The sequence below is a fragment of the Protobothrops mucrosquamatus genome, unplaced genomic scaffold (genome assembly GCF_001527695.2).
Source record: "Protobothrops mucrosquamatus isolate PMUCROS unplaced genomic scaffold, P.Mucros_1.0 scaffold4581, whole genome shotgun sequence".
Classification (NCBI taxonomy): domain Eukaryota; kingdom Metazoa; phylum Chordata; class Lepidosauria; order Squamata; family Viperidae; genus Protobothrops; species Protobothrops mucrosquamatus.
In genome coordinates this window covers 42,091-65,088 of record NW_015390484.1, presented here as the reverse complement: position 1 = coordinate 65,088, position 22,998 = coordinate 42,091, and the positions used below count along the sequence as shown (strand labels likewise).

The 22,998-nt window shown below is 45.8% G+C and overlaps 2 protein-coding genes across 2 annotated transcripts in view; both read right to left on the bottom strand.

The window, feature by feature from the left end:
- Nucleotides 1–8,191, bottom strand: part of LOC107299131 (UV-stimulated scaffold protein A) — a gene marked incomplete at its 3' end in the record, with an annotated part of 10,010 nt that extends 1,819 nt beyond the window's left edge. The window contains exons 1-5 of the mRNA XM_015828498.1: nucleotides 8,125–8,191; nucleotides 5,253–5,352; nucleotides 3,336–3,666; nucleotides 1,873–1,993; nucleotides 518–871 (exon numbers count right to left, since the gene is read on the bottom strand). Coding sequence (XP_015683984.1) covers nucleotides 518–871; nucleotides 1,873–1,993; nucleotides 3,336–3,666; nucleotides 5,253–5,352; nucleotides 8,125–8,143 — 925 coding nt within the window. The remainder of the gene's footprint in view (nucleotides 1–517; nucleotides 872–1,872; nucleotides 1,994–3,335; nucleotides 3,667–5,252; nucleotides 5,353–8,124) is intronic.
- A 3,335-nt stretch (nucleotides 8,192–11,526) lies between these two features.
- The window catches only part of MAEA (macrophage erythroblast attacher), a 28,164-nt gene continuing 16,692 nt past the window's right edge, over nucleotides 11,527–22,998 (bottom strand). Inside the window, exons 4-9 of the mRNA XM_015828499.1 lie at nucleotides 20,075–20,197; nucleotides 17,946–18,022; nucleotides 15,445–15,553; nucleotides 14,102–14,235; nucleotides 13,328–13,523; nucleotides 11,527–12,016 (exon numbers count right to left, since the gene is read on the bottom strand). Coding sequence (XP_015683985.1) covers nucleotides 11,921–12,016; nucleotides 13,328–13,523; nucleotides 14,102–14,235; nucleotides 15,445–15,553; nucleotides 17,946–18,022; nucleotides 20,075–20,197 — 735 coding nt within the window. The 3' untranslated portion in view covers nucleotides 11,527–11,920. The remainder of the gene's footprint in view (nucleotides 12,017–13,327; nucleotides 13,524–14,101; nucleotides 14,236–15,444; nucleotides 15,554–17,945; nucleotides 18,023–20,074; nucleotides 20,198–22,998) is intronic.

Here is a 22,998-nt window from a genome sequence, read left to right as displayed (position 1 = left end):
GTAAAAAACAGTATAACAGTTGGAAGGGACCTTGGAGGTCATCTAGTCGAATCCCCCGCTCTCATAGGAGACCTATACTATTTCTGACAGATGGCTGCCCATTTTCTTTTTAAAGGCCTCCAGTGTTGGGGCACCCACAACCTCTGGTGGCAAGCTGTTCCACTGGTTAATTGTTCCCGCTGTTAGGAAGCTTCTCCTTCATTCTAGGTTGCGTCTCTCCTTCGCTTCATTATTTTCAAGAATAACGGTTCAACGTTATTCTTGAAAATAATGTCCCTGCTTGAGTGTTTGGCCACCTACTACTTGTGTGGGTTACTCTGTTGTGGTGAAAACGGCAATATTCAGTGCCACCCGTGAAAAAGCCTGGGAAAATACCCTTGCTTGAAAGAATCCCGAAAACTGGGGGACAGAATGAGAGAAAAACGGAGCTGGAAGGGACCTGGGAGGTCTTCTAGTCCAACCCCCTGTTCGAGCAACTTCCCAAAAAGAACTTCGGGGTGAAATAGGGCCCAGGTACCTGAAGATACTTCCAGACTGAGCGCATATTTGTAAGAGCCGAGTCCGTGGCTTCGAAGAAACAGGGCGGGATCATCGTCTCCCATCAGGCCAAGAGAAGCGGATCCAGGCTGGAAGGGATCTCCCGGTCCTCGGTCCTTCTCCGTTTCCCTGTCGGAGTCTTCTGCCACCGGAGAAACGCGGGGGAGGTCCTTGCTACAACAAGGTTGCTGATCCTGATCCATGGAGGATCCTGGTTGGTTTGCTACCTGCGCCGAGGAACAGGTGCCGTTTGTGAAGTCCAAAGGATCCGGAACCAGCAGCTGGAAACAGCTGTCCAGCTCGGTCAGCACAGACTGCATCTCTTCAGACGTATCTGTCGAGTAAATTCAGAACATTTGGGGCAGGTCGGCACTCAAGCCAGCTCGTCTCCTCAAAAGGACTAGCTCCCCTATGTAAACGCTGCCAAAAAAAAATCCGGTATAGCTTATCCTCCAGTTACAGCCCAAGACTTCTGTTGCTAAACGAGACGTTTGTGAAGGGAGTTTTGGCCCCCATGTTTACGACATTTCTTGCCACAGAAGTTAAAAGGGAATCCCCCCGAGTTGCTAAGTTTAGTAACACGGTTGTTAAGTGAATCCAGCTTCCCCACTGACTTTGCTTCTAAGGAGGTCGTAAAAAGGGGACCACGTGATCCCGGGATGCTGCAATCGTCATAAGTATGAGTCGGTTGCCGAGCGCCTGAATTTTGATCACGGGACCCTGGGGCGCTGCGACGGTCCTAAGTGGGGAAACACGGTCCTAAGTCCCTTTTGTCCGTGCTGTTGTAACTTCAAAACGGTCACTAAACAAGCTGTTGTAAATTGAGGACTGCCTGTATATTGGCACAAGCTTAGAAGATGTTTAGACCTTGATCGACTCAATTTTCTTACCCTTCATGGTGATAATTCTATCTTACCCCAAGCTGTCTAACACAGATCCTGACAGATTCCTGATCTATGAACAGATCATCATTTACGGCAGTGACCGTGTGGAAGCACGCCTAGGGGTAACACCCATAAATACGAGGGAAGAATGTGGGGACGTCATCCAGAAATATAATGGGGAGAAATATACTGCCACCCTCTATCTTTTTTCCCAGAGCCCTGAAGGCCCATCTATTCCGTGCGGCCGGCCTGGCGTAGTTTGATTATGTTTTAGTGGGGGTTTTGTATGGGGTGTTTTTAGAACAGGCCTGTTATTTAATTTGATTTTAGAACAGAACTATTTATTTATTATTGTGGTTTTTAGTATCGCCTGTTCACCGCCCTGAGTCCCGTAAGGGAGATAGGGCAGTATATAAATTTAATAAATAATAAATAAATAAAAATCTCTCACCTTTCATTTCCTTTTCTGCTTTTTGGGCTTTATCCTTGTAAATATTATCCAATCGTTTCTGCCTCTCTTCATCTCGTTTCCTTTCTGCTAGAGTCCTGGCATGTACATCTTGAAAATCGACCTAAAAAGGAACAGGAGAAAATTAAACCCCATATAATACAACAGGCACATTCTAAGCAGGTTAAAATTTGGGTTCAGTTCCATACTGGTTATTTATAAAATGTTAACATTGCTGGTGGATGAATGGTCTTGGCTTGATGTGCAGCATTTTCTTGGTGCGGAACATCGGTCAGTAGATTATTTTCCCATATTTTTTCATCCTATCCCTCTCCCCTTGAGAGAGCCCACGGAAGCTGTTCTCAGGAAGTTTACAGAAGCTGCGCAAAAACGGATAAATTCATCTAAACATCTAAGGAACGGTTGCTGGAATTGGGGATGTCTAGTTTAACGAAGAGAAGGACGAGGGGGGACATGATAGCAGTCTTCCAGTATCTCAGGGGCTGCCCCAAAGAAGAGGGAGTCAAGCTCTTCTCCAAAGCGCCTGAAGGCAGGACAAGAAGCAACGGATGGAAACTAACCAAAGAGAGAAGCAACCTGGAACTAAGGAGAAACTTCCTGACAGTGAGAACAATTAACCAGTGGAACTACCTGCCTCCAGAAGCGGTGAATGCTCCAACACTGGAAGTTTTTAAGAAGAGACTGGACAGCCGTTTCTCTGAAATGGTGTAGGGATTCCTGCCTGAGCAGGGGGTTGGACTAGATGACCTCCAAGATCCCTTCCAACTTTATTTTATTTATTTATTTATTTAAATTGGCGGCCCAACTCCAGGGGATTCTGGGTTGTGCACCAATTTCTATATTATCATAATCAATATGTTAGTTAATCGCTCAATAGTTCTTCTTACTAGTATGTATTCAATGTTTCATAGTACATATTACGTTCCTTTCTCTCTAACTCGTTTTTCTAGCCAGTTTTCTAGTTTTTCTCGTTTTGCTAAATAGTAAGAATGTTATTTTATAAAAACCCTAACCCTATAAAAATTAATATGTATATAATAATAATAATAATAATAATAATAATAATAATAATAATAATAATAATAATAATAATAATAATAGTAAAGTTGGAAGGGACCTTGGAGGTCATCTAGTCCAACCCCCTGCTCAGGCAGGAAACCCTAGACCATTTCGGACAAATGGCTGTCCAGTCTCTTCTTAAAAACTTCCAGTGTTGGAGCATTCACCGCTTCTGGAGGCAGGTGGTTCCACTGGTTAATTGTTCTAACTGTCAGGAAGTTACACACACAAACACAAACACACACACATAAAAGATGTGGGGACTTCAACTCCCAGAATTCCCTAGCCAGCTGTGCTAGCCAGTTGAAGTCCCCACATCCTAAAGCTGCCCAGCTTGAAAAACACCCCCCTGAAGCATCAAACCATAAAAGCGAGTATTTGGATACCTTCTTGTTCTGTTTTAAGAAGTGGTATCCCAGAGAAAGTTTCTTGTAGGCTTCTCCATACTTCTCGTGCCATTCTTGCACAGACTGGATGGCAGCCTTTTTCAGCTTCTGGGCTGCCTCCGTTGGCGGAGGGAGAGGCCGGTCGTAGTCTGTTTCCACTGTCAGTTCCAGGAATTCTTGGAAGTTGGAGACAAGCAACGTCCGGAACAGATGCGAGCGAGCGAAGAGCTGGTCCACTATCTGGAAGGCGGAAAGACGTATCTCGGCGTGTTCTTGGTTTAACTGGGACATCAGCAGGTGGTAAACGTGGTTTATGTGTTCATCAGAGCACCTGTGGAATGCCAACGGTGGGATAAGCAGGATATTAAACGAGACAGCCTCATTGGATAAGTACAACACAGGTAGTTGCTGACTTACGAACATTTATGTTGCTGAGTAAGAAACCTGTTAAATGAGTTTTGTCCCATTTTACGACTTTGCTTGCCACAGCTGTTAAGCAAATCACTGCAGTTGTGAAGTTAGAACCAGGATTCCCCATTGACTTTGTCAGAAGGATCGCAAAAGGGGATCCCCTGACCATGGGACTCTGCAACCGTCATAAGTACATGCCAGTTGCCAAGCATCCGAATATAAATCACGTGACCGCGGGGATGCTGCAACAGTCGTAACTTTGAAAAATGGTCCTAAGTCTCTTTTCTCAGTGCTGTTGTAACTTCAGGTCACTAAATGGTCACTAAAGGAGGGCTACCTGTATTGTGTGGCAACAGGAGTGTCCCACAAGGTGTATCAAAAGCAAGTGGCCCATAGTATATGTCAGGTTGTAATCATCTGCCTGCAATCAATGCTGGCTGTGGAATTCTGGGAGTTGAAGTCCACATGCCTTAAAATTGTCAAGGTTGAGAAACACTGGTCTAATCTATCATCTGTAAGAAAAAGACTATTGAGCGATTAACTAACATATTATGATAATATGGAAATTAACTCTTATTTTTTAAATACATGAACCCAGACAATATGCTATTTGCTAAATATTAAGAATGTTATTTTAAAAAAAACCCAACCCTAATCCTAATCCTACAAAAATTAATAAAATATATACAAAAAAAGTGGCCCTTCCACTGCAGCAACGTGGCCACCATTCTTGATGTTGTTGACCACTGCTTGGGGATGCCTCTGCATGCAAAAAACAATTAATTCAAACATTTTTATTCCAGAATATAACTCTCTCCCTCCATGCACTAATTAAAATCTTTCTATTTGTCAAAACCTTTAAGGCTGCCATCTTTGGCACAAATAATACAGTTCAAACTTCAGACTGAGCCAGCAATTCAATGCATGTGTTCTACAGTAATGTTTCTCAACCTCGACAACTTTTAAGCTGTGTGGACTTCAAGTCCCAGAATCCCCCAGCCAGCAGGCCTGCTGGGGAATTCTGAGACTTGAAGTCCACCCTGCTTAAAGTTGCAGCATCTTCTCAGATTGTTTTGATGCCCATCTGCCACATTTTTCTGATCTAAAATCTAACCAGACCTGATTGTGGTTAGAGATCAATCAAGATAAGCCCACCCAACTGGGCTAATCCACACGTAAGCCAAGCCTACTTAAGATTTCTCCCAAATCAACACACTTTGGATTTCACCTGACCTTACACTTACAAACTGTGCAGTTTGCAAACCCTGTGTAAAAAGCCCAACATAAAAGATACTTTTTAAAGCTCTTTTTGCAAGGAAAAGAAAAAAGATTTTCAATAACTAAATATTTCAGTGAAGGGGCTACACACAGAGGGCTCCTCCTAGCACTGATGATGTTCCCTAGTTGGGTCATGCAACGTCTGCAAGAAAACCGCCAAGCTCAGAGAGCACCAAGGACCCCTGAACAATTGAACCCTGAGCCACAAATACTCTCTTCCACGGCTACCTGCAGATGTTCTTCAGCGCTTTCATCTTCTTTGGATCCAGCTGTGGTTCCCCAGAGGTGGTCAAGTCTTCCACAAGCTGAGCCAGCTGCCGGTCCGTCCCTGGGGGGGGCAAAACCATCAAGGCTTATATCGGGCGATGGAAAAGACCCAGGGGGGGCCTTCTCTCCACCCCACCCTCTCAAAAGCAGCCGGTGGGACTGCGTGCCACCGCAGCTCCGGACCCTCCGAGGAACAGAGCCCTTCCTGGCTCTGAGCGCAGCGTGTGGAGAGGGAGGCCTACCCTGTCCAGGTCCTGAGCAGGATCCCCGGGAGGCAGAATAACAGAAAAAGAGAACAACACAGAGAAAAACAAAGTAACAAACAGGATAACAGAATAAGCAACAGAATAAGAGAGTAACAAAGCGATAAGATAAGATAACCTTTATTGTCATTTTTTTTACTGTGGGCACAACGGCACACATCAAAAATGAAATTTAGTTACCTGCTCTCAAAGTGAAACACATACATGACGCACACCTAAACATACTATGAACAACGTATGTATAGACCCACATCCCTACCTACACGTAGCAAATAAATATTAAATACTGTCCATCTTGAATACATAACAGAAGGAGGAAGCTTGAGAGTTCGCAAGGTTAATGCTGTATGGAATGAAACTTATGGCTGAATCTGGATGTTCTGCTACGGATACCACGAATAACTGAATAACACAAAAGAGAATAACGGAGTAACCAACGGAAGAACAGGAAGAGAATAAGAGGAACACGCAACAACACCATAACAGAGCAATAGAAAAACAGAACAGAGTAACAAATCGAATAGCACAACAATGAAAGAACTGAAAAACAGAAAAAAAGAGAATGTCTATGGAGATTCTCCGTCATCCAGGTCAGGGTTGTCCCAAAGGTGCTGTTTTCAGGAGGCAACTGGACTTTCTTGTTTTTCTTTGAAGACGTTTCGCTTCTCATCCCAGAAGCTTCCTCAGCTCTGACTGCATGGTGGGGAATGGAAGGATTTATACTCATTGCAGACAGCCGGTCATTTGCCTTCTTTTTAGAGGGTCTTTGAGGCCACTTGGAAGATTACCTGCGTCCTCAGGAATATAAATCCTTCCATCTCCCCACCATCCAGTCAGAGCCGAAGAAGCTTCTGGGATGAGAAGCGAAACATCTTCAAAGAAGAACAAGGAGGTCCAGTTGCCTTTTGAAAAAAAACACCTTTGAAGGAACATTTTATCACATGTGGTGGCTGTGCCCTAAAGCAAAGAGCTACTGGGAGCGGATAGGGAACTGGATACAGGAGATAACTAAGGTGCAAATTGAATTTAAACCTGAACTATTTCTTTTGGGTATAATAAATTTAAAGATGGAAAAACAACTCCAATACATCATTATACGTATATTGACAGCAGCCCGCATAGTAGATGCCCAGTGTTGGAAGGGTGAAAACATACCTACAAACGATAGGATTATATACAAAATTCTTGAATGCGCGGAAATGAATAAACTTACGCTACAATTAAAAGACAAGGAGGCAACAGAATTGTGTGAAATATGGAACAAATGTTATGATTGGCTAGATTCACAGTGTTTCTCAACCTTGACAATTTTAAGGCATGTGGACTTCAACTCCCAGAATTCCACAGCCAGCATTGCTGGCTGTGGAATTCTGGGAGTTGAAGTCCACATGCCTTAAAATTGTCAAGGTTGAGAAACACTGGCACTAGAACAAAGAAAGAAAAAGACATGATTACTGATGTAAATAAATTGTAAATAATATATTTGAGATGTATAACACAGTTCTGTTAAGGGGGAAAAAATGTATTTTTCGGTTTTATTTTTGTCGTATAGTGAAAAAACGAAAAATAAAAATTAAAAAGAAAAAGAAAAAAGCACCTTTGGGAGAAAAAAACGAGAACAGCAGGATAACAAACAGGATAACAGAACCAGCAACAGAGTAACAAAGAGAACGACACAATAATGAAGAGAAGGACGAGGGGGGACAGGATAGCAGTGTTCCAGTATCTCAGGGGCTGCCCCAAAAAAGAGGGAGTCAAGCTGTCCTCCAAAGCGCCTGAAGGCAGGACAAGAAGCAACGGGTGGAAACTCATCAAGGAGAGAAGCAACCTGGAACTAAGGAGAAACTTCCTGACAGTGAGAACAATTAACCAGTGGAACAACCTGCCTCCAGAAGTGGTGAATGCTCCAACACTGGAAGTTTTTAAGAAGAGACTGGACAGCCATTTGTCCGAAATGGTATAAGGTTTCCTGCCTGAGCAGGGGGTTGGACTAGATGACCTCCAAGGTCCCTTCCAACTTTATTATTATTATTATTATTATTATTATTATTATTATTATTATTATTATTATTATTATTATTATTATAACAACAGAGAAACAGAATAAACACACAGCACTACAAACAGAAGAACAGAAAAAGAGAAGAAGAGCCACCAACAGAAGAACACAACGACAGAACAACAGGAAACCAGAACAGAGTATGACAAACAGAAGGAGGACAGAGTCAACCAGCAGAATCATTGCCAGGCTAACAAACAGAACTAAGGGAATACCAGAGTTTGGAAAAGGGACCTGGGAGGTCATCTAGTCCAACCCCACCCCCTCCTCCCGCTCAAGCAGGAAACCCCCGCATCATTGCCGGACACGGGTCTGTCCAGTCTCTCCTTCAAAGCCTGCAGGGATGGAGACCCCCCACCCCCACCCCCCCCTCCAGAAGCAAGGCGGGGGGGCTCCCCCTCCCCCTTTCGGGGCGACCCCCGCCAGCCCTGGGGAGGGGGCCGCAGGGCCGGCCTCCCCGGCGCAGGGAAGCGGCCCCCGGGCTGGGCCTGGCTCCCGTCCCGCCTCGCACCTGCGCCCGAGCTCTCCATGGCGGCGCCGGGACGATCCCCTCCCCGGGTTGCTCGGCCGACAGTCCGGAGACGAGCGCGGCCTTTCCGCGGAGAGACTGGCCGCTTCTGCGCAGGCGCGAAGAGGAGGCGGAGGAGGAGGAGCCACGCCTCGGTGGCGTCACGGAGCGTTGACCAATGGGAGGCCTGGGAAGGCAAGGGCGGGGCAAGAAGGGGATGGAGTGACGTCATTCCCGGGTCTCTGCCCGGGCTTGTCAGGAAGAGGCTTGTAGCTGCACGTCTGGATGCAATTGCAATATAAGCCACGGGCAAACCAGGTTAAATGTTTCCTTCCCTTTCCGACTGCCTTCCTGCCATCCCTCCGAGAGGCGCCGTCAATCTCTCAAAATAGACGGACGCCCCAAGATCAAACCCAGGGAGAAGACCCAGCGCGTTGGTTACTACCCAGCACCAGAAGGCGGGACGGGAAGCCGCGGGTGGGAACTAACGGAGGGGAGAAACAACCTAGAATTAAGGAGAAGCTTCCTGACGGTGAGAACAATGAAACCAGTGGAACGGCCTGCCACCAGAAATTGTGGGTGCTCCATCACTGGAGGTTTTCAAGAGACCGGACAGCCAGCCATTGGACCTGATAGCGTAAGGCCCCTACCTTGAGCAGGGGTAGGACTAGACGACCTCCCGGGGTCCATTCCACCTCTGTCATTCCGTATGAGGCTCCCGCCTTGAGCAGGGGCTGGACTAGAAGACCTCAGAGGTCCCTTCCACCTCTGTCATTCCGTATGAGGCTCCCGCCTTGAGCAGGGGGTTGGACTAGACGACCTCCGAGGTCCCTTTCAACTCTTGTCATTCCGTATGAGGCTCCCGCCTTGAGCAGGGGCTGGACTAGAAGACCTCCTGAGGTCCCTTCCACCTGTCATTCTGTATGAGACTCCCGCCTTGAGCAGGGGCTGGACTAAAAGACCTCAGAGGTTCCTTCCACCTCTGTCATTCTGTATGAAGCTCCTGCCTGAGCAGGGGGTTGGACTAGAAGACCTCCCGAGGGCCCTTCCAGCCCTGGGATCCTGCATTCTTCTTAAGCAGGCAAGCGTGGGAGAGGACTGCACAGCCTTTTCCCTTTCGCTGTGCAACTGAACAGCGGCGTTTCGCATTTTGCTCCCTCGGCAGTGAAGGAAGGAAAAATCCGATCCGGAAGACGGTGGAGGACAGAGGGCCGTAAAGCAGCAACGACACCGGGGCGGTCCTGGCAACAGCTCAGCTGGAAATCAGACACAAAAGGGACAATGGCACCAGAGAGGGGAGTCCCATGCAGCCCAAAGGCTTGCCAGCTGGAAGGCCAGCCGAAGAAAAAGAAAAAAATTGACCCTTGCAGAAGGTGCAAAAATTTTCTCCTGATTGAGCTAAGAATGGTAGCTTGGAAAAAGAATAGACCAGTGATAAAGGCACATTTTTGACTTTTGGGAGACCTCTGAATGTTAGCAATTGATAAAAAAGAAAAAAAAATCTGAATTTAATTCTCTCTGCAATGTGTGCTGTTGGCACCTGGTTTCTCCTTTCTCGGCTCCTTAATGGTGGGGACCACCCAGGAGATGGCCTTGAGGGACTACTATCCAGCAGGGGGTTATGGAAACAAGAAGGGCAGGGATATTCCTTAAGCCCTGGAAAAGGAGAGGAAATTATTTGGATGAGGACTTGAGGTTCATTGGTTTTTATTTAAACACGATAAACGGGGTTTATGCCCACAGTCACATTGTACACTTTTAAGTAAGTGAAATAAGTGTACCCTTTTAAATAAGTGAAAATGGGCATTGTCTCATGGGAGACATCAAAACTGTTTCCAAAATATGTATTCTTCATCACACATGCTCTATTTTTAAAGCACCACTCATCTATGATAAGATGATGAGAACGGTAAATCAAATCTCTATATAAAATTTGGAGACAGAAGAGTCAGTTTGAAGATTAGCACACCGAACTCGGCGAAAGCAGAATTTGAAAACTATCACGACTATAAAGTCCTGATGATTAAATAAGCGTGTATAACGCATCTTTTTCAGTTACAAAAAGACGGGACCTCATATTAAATTCTTTCAAGGCTTTTTATCTCATCCAGATGTTCACCTCAAGGTTGAAATACCTTAAGTATTAAATGGGACTCGTTACTTCTACATTATGCAATCACAAAAACCTTGACATAATTAGCATTTTCTCCTGAGGAAAAATTTAAAAGGGATTGACCGCTTGTCAAAACCAGGGTTTTTTTTTGATAAAACTCCAGTAATCCACCTTTTTACTGGGGGGGGAAAAAATACTGTATTAACCACTTGGATTTTTAAAGCACATTTAACACACTTGTTTTAATTAATGAGCAGAAACGAGGGCTATGAGCAATGTCTTTATTAGCTAATCAACATCAACATGCAAAAATAAAGGCTAAATGCAAAGTCTATCATATGGTTTTTGTCGCTACTACAAATGGGGATGTCTGGCAGACGATAAGGATGTGATTGGTAGCGGTTAAAAATTGAACTAACCTCCTTCGGCTGTGAATACCTTAAAATTACAGAATTCTGAAAGGCATCTTCTTCAAAACTTCCCCAACACTTAAGGTTACCAGCTGATTTTTTTCCCCCCTCTCATGTGAATACATTCTCAAAGCAAAAAAAATAAGGCAGTTAGCACTAAATGGTTTTTTGATAGTTGAATCCTATGCACGTAGTAACTAATAAACGAAAGGTCCTTAACACTATGATCAAATGGAAGGGAGGACAGACGAACAAGCAGCACATTGTGCCTGCAATGTTACCAGTTCTGTGTTTAAGCAATTGTTTAAAAGTTTCTTAAAAGTTATCTAGGACAGAGCTTCTCAAATGTGGGGACTTGGAAGATAGGTGGACTTCCAACTCCCAGAATTCTGGGAGTTGGAAGTCCACCTATCTTCAAGTTCCCAAAGTTGAGAAAACACTGAATTGTAGGGATTTTAGAGACGGCAATAAACCCTCCTCTGTCTTGTGTTAGCATCCATCAAGCAACGATTCCAAGGATCGGCCGTTTTTTTAAAGGCAACGTGACGGACGATACCCCAAAAAAGTGTTTGCCAACACAGATGAAGTGTTTGCACACCTGGGCGCAGTGAGTGTGTTTCCAGGTGTGTGTGGCTCACGGTGACCACATCAGAAGGGGAAATGCGTGTGCAGGCACACGCTCCCTTGCGTGTCCTCGAGAACGCAGGACTGACACGCGTCGGGGGAGCTGAGAACCAGCCCTCCGGTGCCATCTCTTAAAAATTTGCATATTTAATCCCGTCGAATCATACAACATATCATACATGGGTTGAAACGGGGGGGGGGGGTGTACCCAAAGCTGAAGTGAGATCTACAGTTAAAAAGTGGGGTGTGTGTGTGTTTTGTTGTTGTTCTGCAAAATGATCTGTTTTGAGTAAGCTGCTTCTGCTGGATGAATGTTTGAGAAAAAAAATCCAATCGTGGTTTACAAAATCGAAGCATTCAAAATTTGTTCCCTCCGAATGCAACTTTTTTTTTTCTTTTTTTTCTTTTTAATTTTAGTCACACTTCCTCACTTTCTCAGAGTAGTTATGTTTCTGCTCACTGATCTTTGGTCGCAAGGGGAAAACAAAAAATGCCACCAAGAAATCCGAATTCCCACCCCCAACCCCTAACCCTTTCCCGGCCCTCCCGAGTCGCAGCTCTCTTTGCCGGGCTCGAGATTGTTCCCACAGGGCACGGCTAGAATAAATTGTGTCAAAATCCAGTGGCACTTCATTGCGCGTGAGGAGGGGGTTTACATAATGTAGACCTTCTCGGCTTGAGAGAAGTTGAAGACTTCTTTGGTTCTCGGGCAAATGACTCGGTCATCCTGACGAACAGAAAGCAAGGACTGGAAGAAAACACAGAAGGAGAAAGATCAGAGACATCTCAAGAGCAAAATGCCTCCCAGAAGCGGTGAATGCTCCAACACTGGAGGTTTTTAAGAAGAGACTGGACAGCCATTGGTCTGAAATGGTATAGGGTCTCCTGCCTGAGCAGGGGGTTGGACTAGAAGACCTCCAAGGCCCCTTCCGAGTCTGTTATTCTTTTCCTTCCTTCCTTCCTTCCTCCCTCCCTCCCTCCCTTCTCCAACCCAGGTGGTTTTTAAGAAGAGACTGGACAGCCATTTATCTGAAATGCTATAGGATTTCCTGCCTGAGCAGAGGGTTGGACTAGATGACCTCCAAGGCATTTTAAATGCCGTGTTATGTATTCAAGATGGATAGTGATTAATCTTTATATGTTACTCATATGTAAGGGTGTAGGTCTATACCAGGGGTAGGCAACCTTGGCTCTTTTATAACTCGTGCAATTCAACTCCCAGAATTCCTGAGCCAGCGTGGGGGAACTATGGCCCCTTCATGACGTGTGGACTTCAACTCCCAAAATTCCCAAGCCAGCCTGGCTCAGCTTGGAAACCTCTCCCTTTCCCCTCAGCATGGCTGGCTCAGGAATTCTGGGAGTTGAAGTCCACGAGTCATAAAAGGGCCACGTTTGAAGACCCCTGGTCTAAACATATGTTGCATATGTTTAAATGTCTGTTATGTATGTGTACACTTTCAGAGTAAGCAACTAAATTTCATGTTTAATGGGTGCCATTGTGCCCACAGTAAAAAATGACAATAAAGGTTATCTAATCTAATCTAATGTGTTTATTCGTTAGTCCAGGCCAGAGGTAGGCAACCTTGGCTCTTTTATGACTGGTGGACTTCAACTCCCAGAATTCCTGAGCCAGCCATGCTGAGGGAAAAGGGAGAGGTTGCCAAGCTGAGCCAGGCTGGCTCGGGAATTCTGGGAGTTGAAGTCCACCAGTCATGAGGGGGCCAAAGTTTCCCCCATGCTGGCTCAGGAATTCTGGGAGTTGAAGTCCACCAGTCATAAAAGAGCCAAGGTTGCCTACCCCTGACCATGGTCATGTGATCCAAATCCAGAGATAGTATAGGCCAGGGGTAGGCAACCTTGGCTCTTTTATGACTCATGGACTTCAACTCCCAGAATTCCTGAGCCAGCCATGCTGAGGGGAAAGGGAGAGGTTTCCAAGCTGAGCCATGCTGGCTGAGGAATTCTGGGAGTTGAAGTCCACGAGTCATAAAAGAGCCAAGGTGGCCTACTCCTGGTCCAGGCCAAATTCGAATTGGGACGGTCCTGAGCCCCCACTCACATTGTATCCGTAGACGTATCCGTTGGGAAGCATCATGGGGGGATTATTCTCATTCATCACGTCTCCTGAAATCTTGCAGACTAGCCGTGAGTTGGCACAATGCGCCATGGGCAAAGGCTGGGCCAGCTTATTGAGGGATTTGCTACACACCGGGCAGTCGGGGTTTTTGGAACTGCCATCCTCTTTATAACACTGCCTGTTTAAAAACAAGTTAAGGAAGAATAATAATAGGAAAATATTATTTAAAGCGGTAAGACAAATACGGTTGTCACAGATAACTCCAGGGTTAATGTGAAATGATGCAGATATTCCCCCCTCCCCAATTTTGGGCCTATCAACAGGAACCAGTCGTGTGTAATTTGCACAGTCCCCTACTCCCCGAAGCAACGTTAAAAGCTGAGGTATCGTCAAGGCGCCTGGAATATTTGATAGCATGTATTATTCAGATCGGTTCTTTTTTTACTCGGCGCAAAAAGAAAAGAAAAAAAAAGAGAGGTTTGGAATTTTGATCGCGTGCATTACAAGGAAAGGTAATCTTGGCGTTCATCTCCAAGCCTGCATTTTTCACATTCCAGTATATATATATATATATATTTTTGTGGCATGCAAAGCACGAAAGCCAGTCGCTGGGATGATTGTTTGAATTAAAGGCGGCTATTATCACTGCGTATTTGTCAGAGAGCAGTTTAGGAAAGAGTCAGTCTGTTTAAAAAAAGAGAAAAAAAAGGCATTTTTTTTTTAAAAAAAGACCGAAGAATACACGTGGAAGGATACGGTGTTTTTATAGCAGAAAGCCCAGCCTGGAGTGTTATGGTAAAGACAGAGTTATTTCCCAGTTGATGCAATCTGTAGTTATCGTATCTAAACTGCTGGATTAGCATCCTCCACCGAGCAGGGTCCAGGAGATCCTGGGCAGAAGGAAATAAAAAGCCGGAGGGAGAGTGAGCACGGTTTCAGACTATTAAAATATAGAATTACGCACAGGGTGTCCTCGAGATACAAACACGGTTGAGCCCAAGATTTATGCTGCTAAGGGAAAACATTTGTTAAGTGAATTTTGCCTCGTTTTGCGACTTTTCTTGCACACCGTTGTTAAGCGAGTCATTGCATTTGTTTAGTCAGACAAGTGTGAAGTGAATCTGGCTTATTCATTGACTTTGCTCGTCAGAAGGTGGCAAAACGGGATCGCGTGACACCCCCCCCCCGGGGACACTGTCACCGTCATAAGTACAAGTCAGTTTCCAAGCATTGATGACCGTGTCCTGGGGTCATGTGATCCCCCTTTTTGTGACCTTCTGGCGAGCAAAGTCAACGGGGGAAGCCGGATTCACTACTGCAGCGCTTCACTTAGCAGCTGCGTCAAGGAAAGTCGTAAAACGGGTCAAAACTCACTTAACACATGTTTTCACTTAGCAACAGAAATCCTGAATTTGATTGTGGTCGTGAGGGTCTAAAGCAGTGGTTCTCAACCTTTTTAATGCCACAACCCCAACCGGTCGTAAATCGAGGACTAAACTGGTCGTAAGTCGAGGACTAAACTGGTCGTAAGTCGACGACTACCCAACCGGTCGTAAGTCGAGGACTTTCCCTTCCCGGGAGTGCCGCGCATGCGTGGTTCCGCCTCCTGCACCGGCCGAGGCGTAGCTGGCAAGCGGCAGAGACGGAGCAGGCCGACCACCAGCTGGCCCAGCCCAAGGGAGGTAAGGCACCCGCCGGAAAAGGGGGAAAAAATGGCGGACAAAAAAATGGCGGACAGCCTTGCTTGGCGACCCCCATGAAATGGTCGATCGACCCCAAATGGGGTCCCGACCCACAGGTTGAGAACCACTGGTCTAAAGACTGCCTGGCCCGGACGCCCAAAACGATTGCAGGTATAATGCAGGTCTGAACACGCTTACGACTCTTCCCTTCTATCGTGCCCAAACCTTAAAAATCGTGATAATTATGGAAAACAGATTGTCACAGGAAGGATCACGCACCACCAGAGGATTGAAGCGCTTGCCTCGGTTTTAACTGTGGAGGCCAGCCCAAATTAACCTGCCATGATGAGCCGTATTAACCTGCCCCTTCCCCCCCCCCCACACACACACACAAAACTGAAGGCAAAAGCAGCCCACCTTGTAAGGAGAGATGTGAGTATCGGAAGGAAAAGCCAGCATCCCCATCACCTGCCGCACTTCGTCCAGCTGGCTCCCCTCGGCCTGGCTGAAATGCTTCCGTGCGTGTCTGAAATTCAAGACATACAGAACAGGGGTTCCTTTGCCACATTCTTCATTTGCAGACATTTCTGATTTCTGTTTTATTTTGGAACGGAAGCGTGCTGGCCCCTTAGGAATTCTGGGAGTGAATATCCTTCCCGTTAATGAATCGATTTCAGAATAAAATTGATCTCCGGAATAAAACTGATCTTATTCTTCACAGCAGGCCTCCTGTTTTACGTTACAATGTACGTGTTTCGTTTGTAACTTTGACTTCTATTGCTGCTTTTATCCTGATTTGGTACTGGGGCATTGTAGGCTGCTCAGAGTTAGTTGAGTAGAGCAGGAGTCCCCAACCCCCGGTCCGTGGACCGGTACCAGGCCGCAGCATGCCAGCAACCAGTCCACACAAACAAGCAAAGCCCTATCCATGAGATGCAGACAGCACACACAACCACGCACCCTCCAGTCCGCGGAAAAACCTCTCTCCACGTAACTGGTCCCTGGTGCCCCAACGGTTGGGGACCTCTGGACTAGAGCCATCTATAACAGGGGTCCCCAACCCCCAGTCCGTGGACCGGTATGGGCCGCGGCATGCCAGCAACCGGTCCGCACAAACAAGCAAAGCTCCATCTGGGGATGCAGGCAGCACACAAAACCACGCACCCTGCGGTCCGCGGGAAAACCTCTCTCCACGTAACCGGTCCCTGGTGCCCAAAAAGTTGGGGACCTCTGACCTATAACATCCTGTAAGTGTGCAAATAATTGCTCATGTACAGATTTGCGCACTCCAGCGTCTTCCCTAATCCCTGATGGGTGGACATTAAGTTTGATAGCTAATGCCTGTAACGTCAGAGTCCACTTGGATCAGGCCAAAACTCCATCTAATGTAGCAGAGAACGACAACCCCGTAGATGGATTCAGGAGGCTCACAAGTACACACAGGCCTAAAGGGGAAGAGCAGCTGGAAAAATCAAATCCTCCATTAATATTTGCAACCCTGTTCAAAGCCACTTAAATTGATAGCTGCAACCACATCCGATGGCACAACTCCAAGGGAAGAAACGTTTCCTTTTATCGATCTTTCGACTCTCTTTGTCGGTTTCTGCTGTTGCCACTGGGATTCGTCTTCCTTTACGGCTTCCGCTCTAAGCTAAGAAGCGCCGGAGTTCATCGCCCCTCCTTGGTTTTTATGGGTCTTCTCTGCAATGTTTTTTCCCCCCCAGTTTTGAGACAGAATGACCATAACTGCAGTATCACACCGTAGATTTATACAGTGGCGCTATCAGACTGGCAGTTCTATTTTCGGCTACTTCCCAAACAATTTCCAGCATGGCACGGGACCCGGCTACCCGAGGGACTGACCGTCTCCAATAGTATCTGCCCGACTGGTTCGATCGGGCCAGGCTGGCGCGCTTCGGGCTCCATCAAATAAATAATTGCATCTATCGGGACCCTGGCAGCAGGACTTTTCTGTCGCAACGTCTGCTCTCTGGGGTGAGGGTCCCCCTAAAATTCAAATGCTCCCCCTCTGATGGGGTTTCAAAGGGTCTCAAAGATGCCACTCTTCTTCCAGATCTTTGGAGAGGATAACTGATGCCCCTTCCTCCTTTTTCTTCCTTCTCTCTCTCTCTTTCCTTTTTTTTTTCTTTCTTTCTTTCCTTCCCTTCCTTTTCTTCCTTCCTTCCTTTTCTTCCTTCCTTCCCTTTCTTTCTTTCTTTCTTTCTCCTCTCTCTCTCTCTTTCTCTGTCTCTCTTTCTGTCTGTCTCTTTCTTTCTTCCCTTCCTTCTTTCTTTCTTCCCTTCTTTCTTCCCTTCTCTCTCCCCTTCTCTCTCCCCTTCCCTCCCTCCCTCCCTCTATTGCTGACTGGAAATCCCTTTTCTGCATAAAACAGGAAAAAAACGAACTTTCAATTTGTGGTTTTGATGACGAGAAACCATTAGAAAATACAATCATTAGATAATAGGAAAAAGCTTTTTTTTTTTTTTTTGGTAACCGCAGAGTTAAAGATAATGTTTGCAATTATACTGCATTTGTATTTGCAGCAAAGAGAAAAATGCAGAAATGCAAAAAGAAAAGATAAAAAGAAATAGAAGACGCTTCCAAGTTCCTTTAACTTGGAAGCTTCTTCTATTTCTTTTTATCTTTTCTTTTTCCCTCTGTCTTTCTTTTTCTCTTTCTTTCTTTTCTCCTTCCTTCCTTCTTTCCTTCCTCTTTGTATTAATTTTTAATCTTCTTTTCATAGAACTTTTATACAAACGTATATGGGAAATTCTCCTAAAGAAAATCTAACTACTTTTGGTAACAATTTTGAAACAGCAAACCTGTAATGTAGTATCTTTTAAAAATAATCTTCCGTGCCCAATTCGGGCACGTCTTTACAGTCTCACTTTCCTACGAGCATGCAAGTTTCATTGTACCTGACAGCATCCAGTCTCTTGTTCTGTCGAATAAGTTCTATGAACTCCTGAATCCTTAGACTGAATTCCAGACAACTCTAAATTGAAAAGAAAACAAATCTTAAGACAGGCCATAGCAAGATTTAGACACTTGACCCGTAATTTTATCTGTCTTTATTTGGGTAACTTACCTGAAAAACAAGACAATATCTGAATGTATTTAGAGCCAAATTCAAAATTAACGCCATGAAATGTATTTATGCAATTTGATGTTACTTCATAACCAAATGCTTTATTTTTTAAAAAAATATATTTATATATCCACCTTAGGTTTTCTTTTAAAACTTTATTACAACAAAGTTCGATTTTCACACATTTGTTCAACTGTGTTTATTTGGGTAACTTACCTCAAAAGCAATACAATATATGAATATCTGAATATATTAAGAGCCAAATTCAAAATTAACGCCATGGAATGTATTTATGCAATTTGATGTTACTTCATAACCAAATGCTTTATTTATTTTAAAAAATACATTTATATATCCACATTAAGTTTTCTTTTAAAACTTTATTACAACAAAGTTCGATTTTCACACATTTGTTCAACTCTTCTGTTCAGTTTCCAACTGAAATGTTACCTAGATATATACATTGGGTAATTCTCTCAGAAGGCTCTTCAAAAATTACTTTTAAGCTATTCCTGATACTCTTTTATCACAGTATCGAAACAGATCCCGATTCACCTTTTTAAGGAAGCCAAGAACACCTGAAGACTTGGCAAAACTCAAACAGGGAGACTGCAGGGATAAGGATTACCTGTAGGTGAGCTATTTCCCCCCCCCAAAAAAGTAGCTTCAAATGACTAATCCCCTTAACACTTTTCAATACTAAATAAGACCCCCAAATCCTCTCTTCCCAGATACAGGGGGGTCCCTGACCACTCTTTCAGTCATCAAAGTTGTGATGGCGCTGAACGTGCGGTGTTTACGACCCACGCTGTCCTAGGATCGAAATCTGGGCTCTAAGCAACTGGCTCACACAGTACAGTCGTGGCCAAAATGGTGGAAACCTTTTGGGAAAAGTGTACAGTAGAAATACCACCTTTGGTTAAGTTTCCACCCATTTTTCTTCTAATTTCTTTATAACTGTAGCCTTGTTCACTTAATAATACTATTTTACATCGCTCTCTGGGCGACCGGTCAACTCTTTGCACCATGACTTTAATTTTATTACGTTTTACAAGCTCACTAAATGAAAGAACACAAAAAAAACCCAACCAACTTGATAGCCATCACACAACACACTGACAAATGTCCTCCTCTCAGCTTCAATATATGATGTCCATAACTGGATCCTACTGTGATCTGATTGGCTCATTGCTAAAACAAGAAGATACCTGACTGGCTCTCTCTAAACACTCGTGCTCATTGGCTACAATCAGGTGAAGGAAAGCTACCTGAGATCCACCTGAGCAAGTCGTGCTTCCTTTTTCTGGTTATTTGGCTATAACATTTCGTGGAACACAGTACAGATAATTGAACAAACTTTGTTGCATTACATTCTCGATTAAATTATCTTTCCACTGATACATAATTTTATGGTACTAGTCCAAAAACGAGTGGTGTTGTTAGCCATCAAACCTCGAAAACTACACTTTTCCCAAAAGGTTTCCACAATTTTGGCCACTACTATAGGTGGCACATAGGAAATTAACTATCCCGTGGAGCTCTATTACGTTCTTGTAAAGCAGGTTTTACAACTCCTGTGGCTCAGTGTTCGTGGGCTTTGGTGGTGGACAGAGAGCCCACGAACACTGAGCCACAGGAGTTGTAAATAATTGTAGCTAATTTCCTATGTGCCACCTATAGTAGTGGCCAAAATTGTGGAAACCTTTTGGGAAAAGTGTAGTTTTGAGGTTTGATGGCTAACAACACCACATGACAAAGGTACAAGCTTCAGCCTCTTGTCCACAAAACTGGCCGAAGAGAGACCGGCATCCCTGGAACAAAGGAGCGGGAAGGTTTTGACACTCCGTTACAGACAGTTCTCGACTTACGACCAGAACCGAGCCCAAAAATGTCTGTTGCTAAGCGAGACGGTGGTTAAAGTGACCAATATTCCCCACCCATCTCGAATTCCGCTTGTACCTTCATTTTCCTGAGCCTAGATTTGTTGTCATGGCACCAAGCTAAACAGGTCATCGTTTCTTGTCTTTCCAAGGACTCTTCTACTTCTTTGGCAGTTAGGAACATCTCAATGTTGACCAAGTCCTGGAAAAGCAGGGAAACACAAATTATCCGCTGGAGAATCGCACCATTTATGGAAACGCCCCGGGAGGCAGCTGCGCGACCGAAGATTTTTGTTCAGAGCAGAAATCGGAAGACGGGCAAAAGGAGAGCGGGAAAGGCCGGGCTATTCTCCAGAGCTTATCAGGGGAGAGAAGCCATCCTGGATTGGCTGGAAAACAGCCAGACTTATGGAGGGATGGGTCACCTCGTGAGTAAATGCCCAAATCGCTCTCAAGCCTCCACTTCAGGAGACTTCACAGCTCCCACTTCCCAAGAGTGCAGGCAATTAAGGTGTCACGGTTCCGACTAATGAAACACTTCAAAGAACTTCCAGGCATTGGATATTATTGCTTTGACACAAGGGAAGCTCCATTATCGAACGCCTCTTTAATCGTCACAAATCACGAATCAGTTGGGCCCGGATCTGGTAGACTCTGGGATGATTGCTAACTGCGCAACACCGGAAATCCTTTTGCCAACGGGGAGGACTGACGAGATCCCCTCAAGCTGGGCCAGGCCCCTGCCCTGTATGGATCCTGCACAGGTGGTCCCCGACTTAACCACAGTCCGTTTAGTGACCGAAGTTAAAACGGCACCGAAAAAAATTGGACTTACAGCCGGTTTTCACACAACTGCTGCAACCGTGTGATTCACATGATCAAAATTCAGACGTTTGGCAACTGGCTCATATTTACATCTGTGTGTGTGTGTCATGTGATCCCCTTTTGCGACCTTCTGACAAGGGGCCAGCCAGGTTCGCTTAACAACGGGGCTGCCAATTTATCAACCGCCGTGACTCGCTTAACGACGGGTGACAAGAGAGATGGTAAAGCGGGACCAAACTCTCTTAACGAACATCTCGGTTAGTCACAGAAATGTGGGGCTCAATTTAAGTCGAGGATCACCTGTGTCGAATTTTACAAAAGCTTGTTAATCTTCACAGTTGTGGGTTCAGCTCCCAGCAAAAGACCCTGGGGTGACTGCTAAGTTCACAACACCGGAAAACCCTTTGTAAGGAGAGGAGAGGACTGATGGCCGGACCAGATCCTGCATGGGGCACGTCTCCTACGCAATTAAGAACAAATAACCAGGAAGCCGATGGCTTCCTGGCACATCCCAACTGTCTTGGGCATAGACTGGCGGCTAACATATAATCCTGATATTCCCTGGGAGCAAGGAGCTAGTCCTTCTTCTTTCTACAATAACAACGGCACTGTTTCCAGTTGTTATTTTCCTCTCTTTCCTTGTGTCTCGATCTTGAATGTCTGGCCCTTCTTTGAAGGATGGAAGAGATGGTGCATCCCATGACAGCAGAGGACAGAGAAGCTGGGGGAGGGGGAGTCCAAGTATGTGATATCTCTAGGACAGGGGTAGGCAACCGTGGCTCTTTGATGACTCGTGGACTTCAACTCCCAGAATTCCTGAGCCAGCATGGGGGAACTATGGCCCCTTCATGACTTGTGGACTTCAACTCCCAGAATTCCTGAGCCAGCATGGTGGAACTATGGCCCCCTCATGAGTCGTGGACTTCAACTCCCAGAATTCCTGAGCCAGCATGGGGGAACTATGGCCCCCTCATGACTCGTGGACTTCAACTCCCAGAATTCCTGAGCCAGCATGGCTCAGCTTGGAAACTCTCCCTTTCCCCTCAGCATGGGTGGCTCAGGAATTCTGGGAGTTGAAGTCCACCAGTCATAAAAGAGCCAAGGTTCCCCACCCCTGCCCTATATCAGAGGTCCTCAACCGTGGCAACTTTAAGACTCATGGACTTCAACTCCCAGAATCCCTGAGCCAGCCTGGAAACCTCTCCCTTTCCCCTCAGCATGGCTGGCTCAGGAATTCTGGGAGTTGAAGTCCACCAGTCATAAAAGAGCCAAGGTTGCCTACCCCTTTTTACTTTACTTTACTTTATTTTTGATTTATATCCCGCCCTTCTCCCAACGGGACTCAGGGCGGCTCACAACATATTTAAAAACAGAAACATATTTACAAACCCCACCAAATAAAACCAATTAAAACCAAATATTTTAGAGTTGTGCTGTTTAAAATTTCCTAAAAAAATGAACCCAATTTAAAATCCTCCCTAGGCCAGGCCTGCTTGCTGGAAAAGCGATGTCTTGAGGGTGCGGCGGAAAGTAAGGAGATCCGGAATCGTCCGGATCTCAGGGGGTAGTTCGTTCCAGAGGGCGGGGGCACCCACAGAGAAGGCCCTCCCCCTGGGGGTCGCCAGCCGACACTGCTTGGCCGACGGCACCCTGAGGAGACCAACTCTGTGGGAGCGTACCGGTCTATGGGAGGGAATCTGTGGCAGAAGGCGGTCTCGGAGGTAGCCAGGTCCAATGCCTTGGAGCGCTTTAAAGGTGGTAACTAACACCTTAAAGCGCACCCGGAAGGCCACTGGCAGCCAGTGCAGCTCGCGCAACAGCGGTGTTACATGGGAGCGACGAGTCCCTCCCAACACCGCCCGCGCGGCCGCATTCTGGACCAGTTGAAGCCTCCGGATGCTCCTCACAGGGAGCCCCATGTATAGAGCATTACAGTAGTCCAGGCGGGAGGTGACGAGAGCATGAGTGACTGTGCGCAGAGCGTCCCGGTCCAGAAAAGGGCGCAACTGGTAAATCAGGCGAACCTGATAAAACGCCCCCCTGGTCACGGCCGACAAATGATCTTCCAGTGTCAGCCGTGGATCCAGGAGGACACCCAAGTTGCGTGCCCTCTCTGAGGGGGCCAAAGTTTCGCCCCCTATAGACAGCGATGGAACCAGCTGACTATGCCGGGGCGCC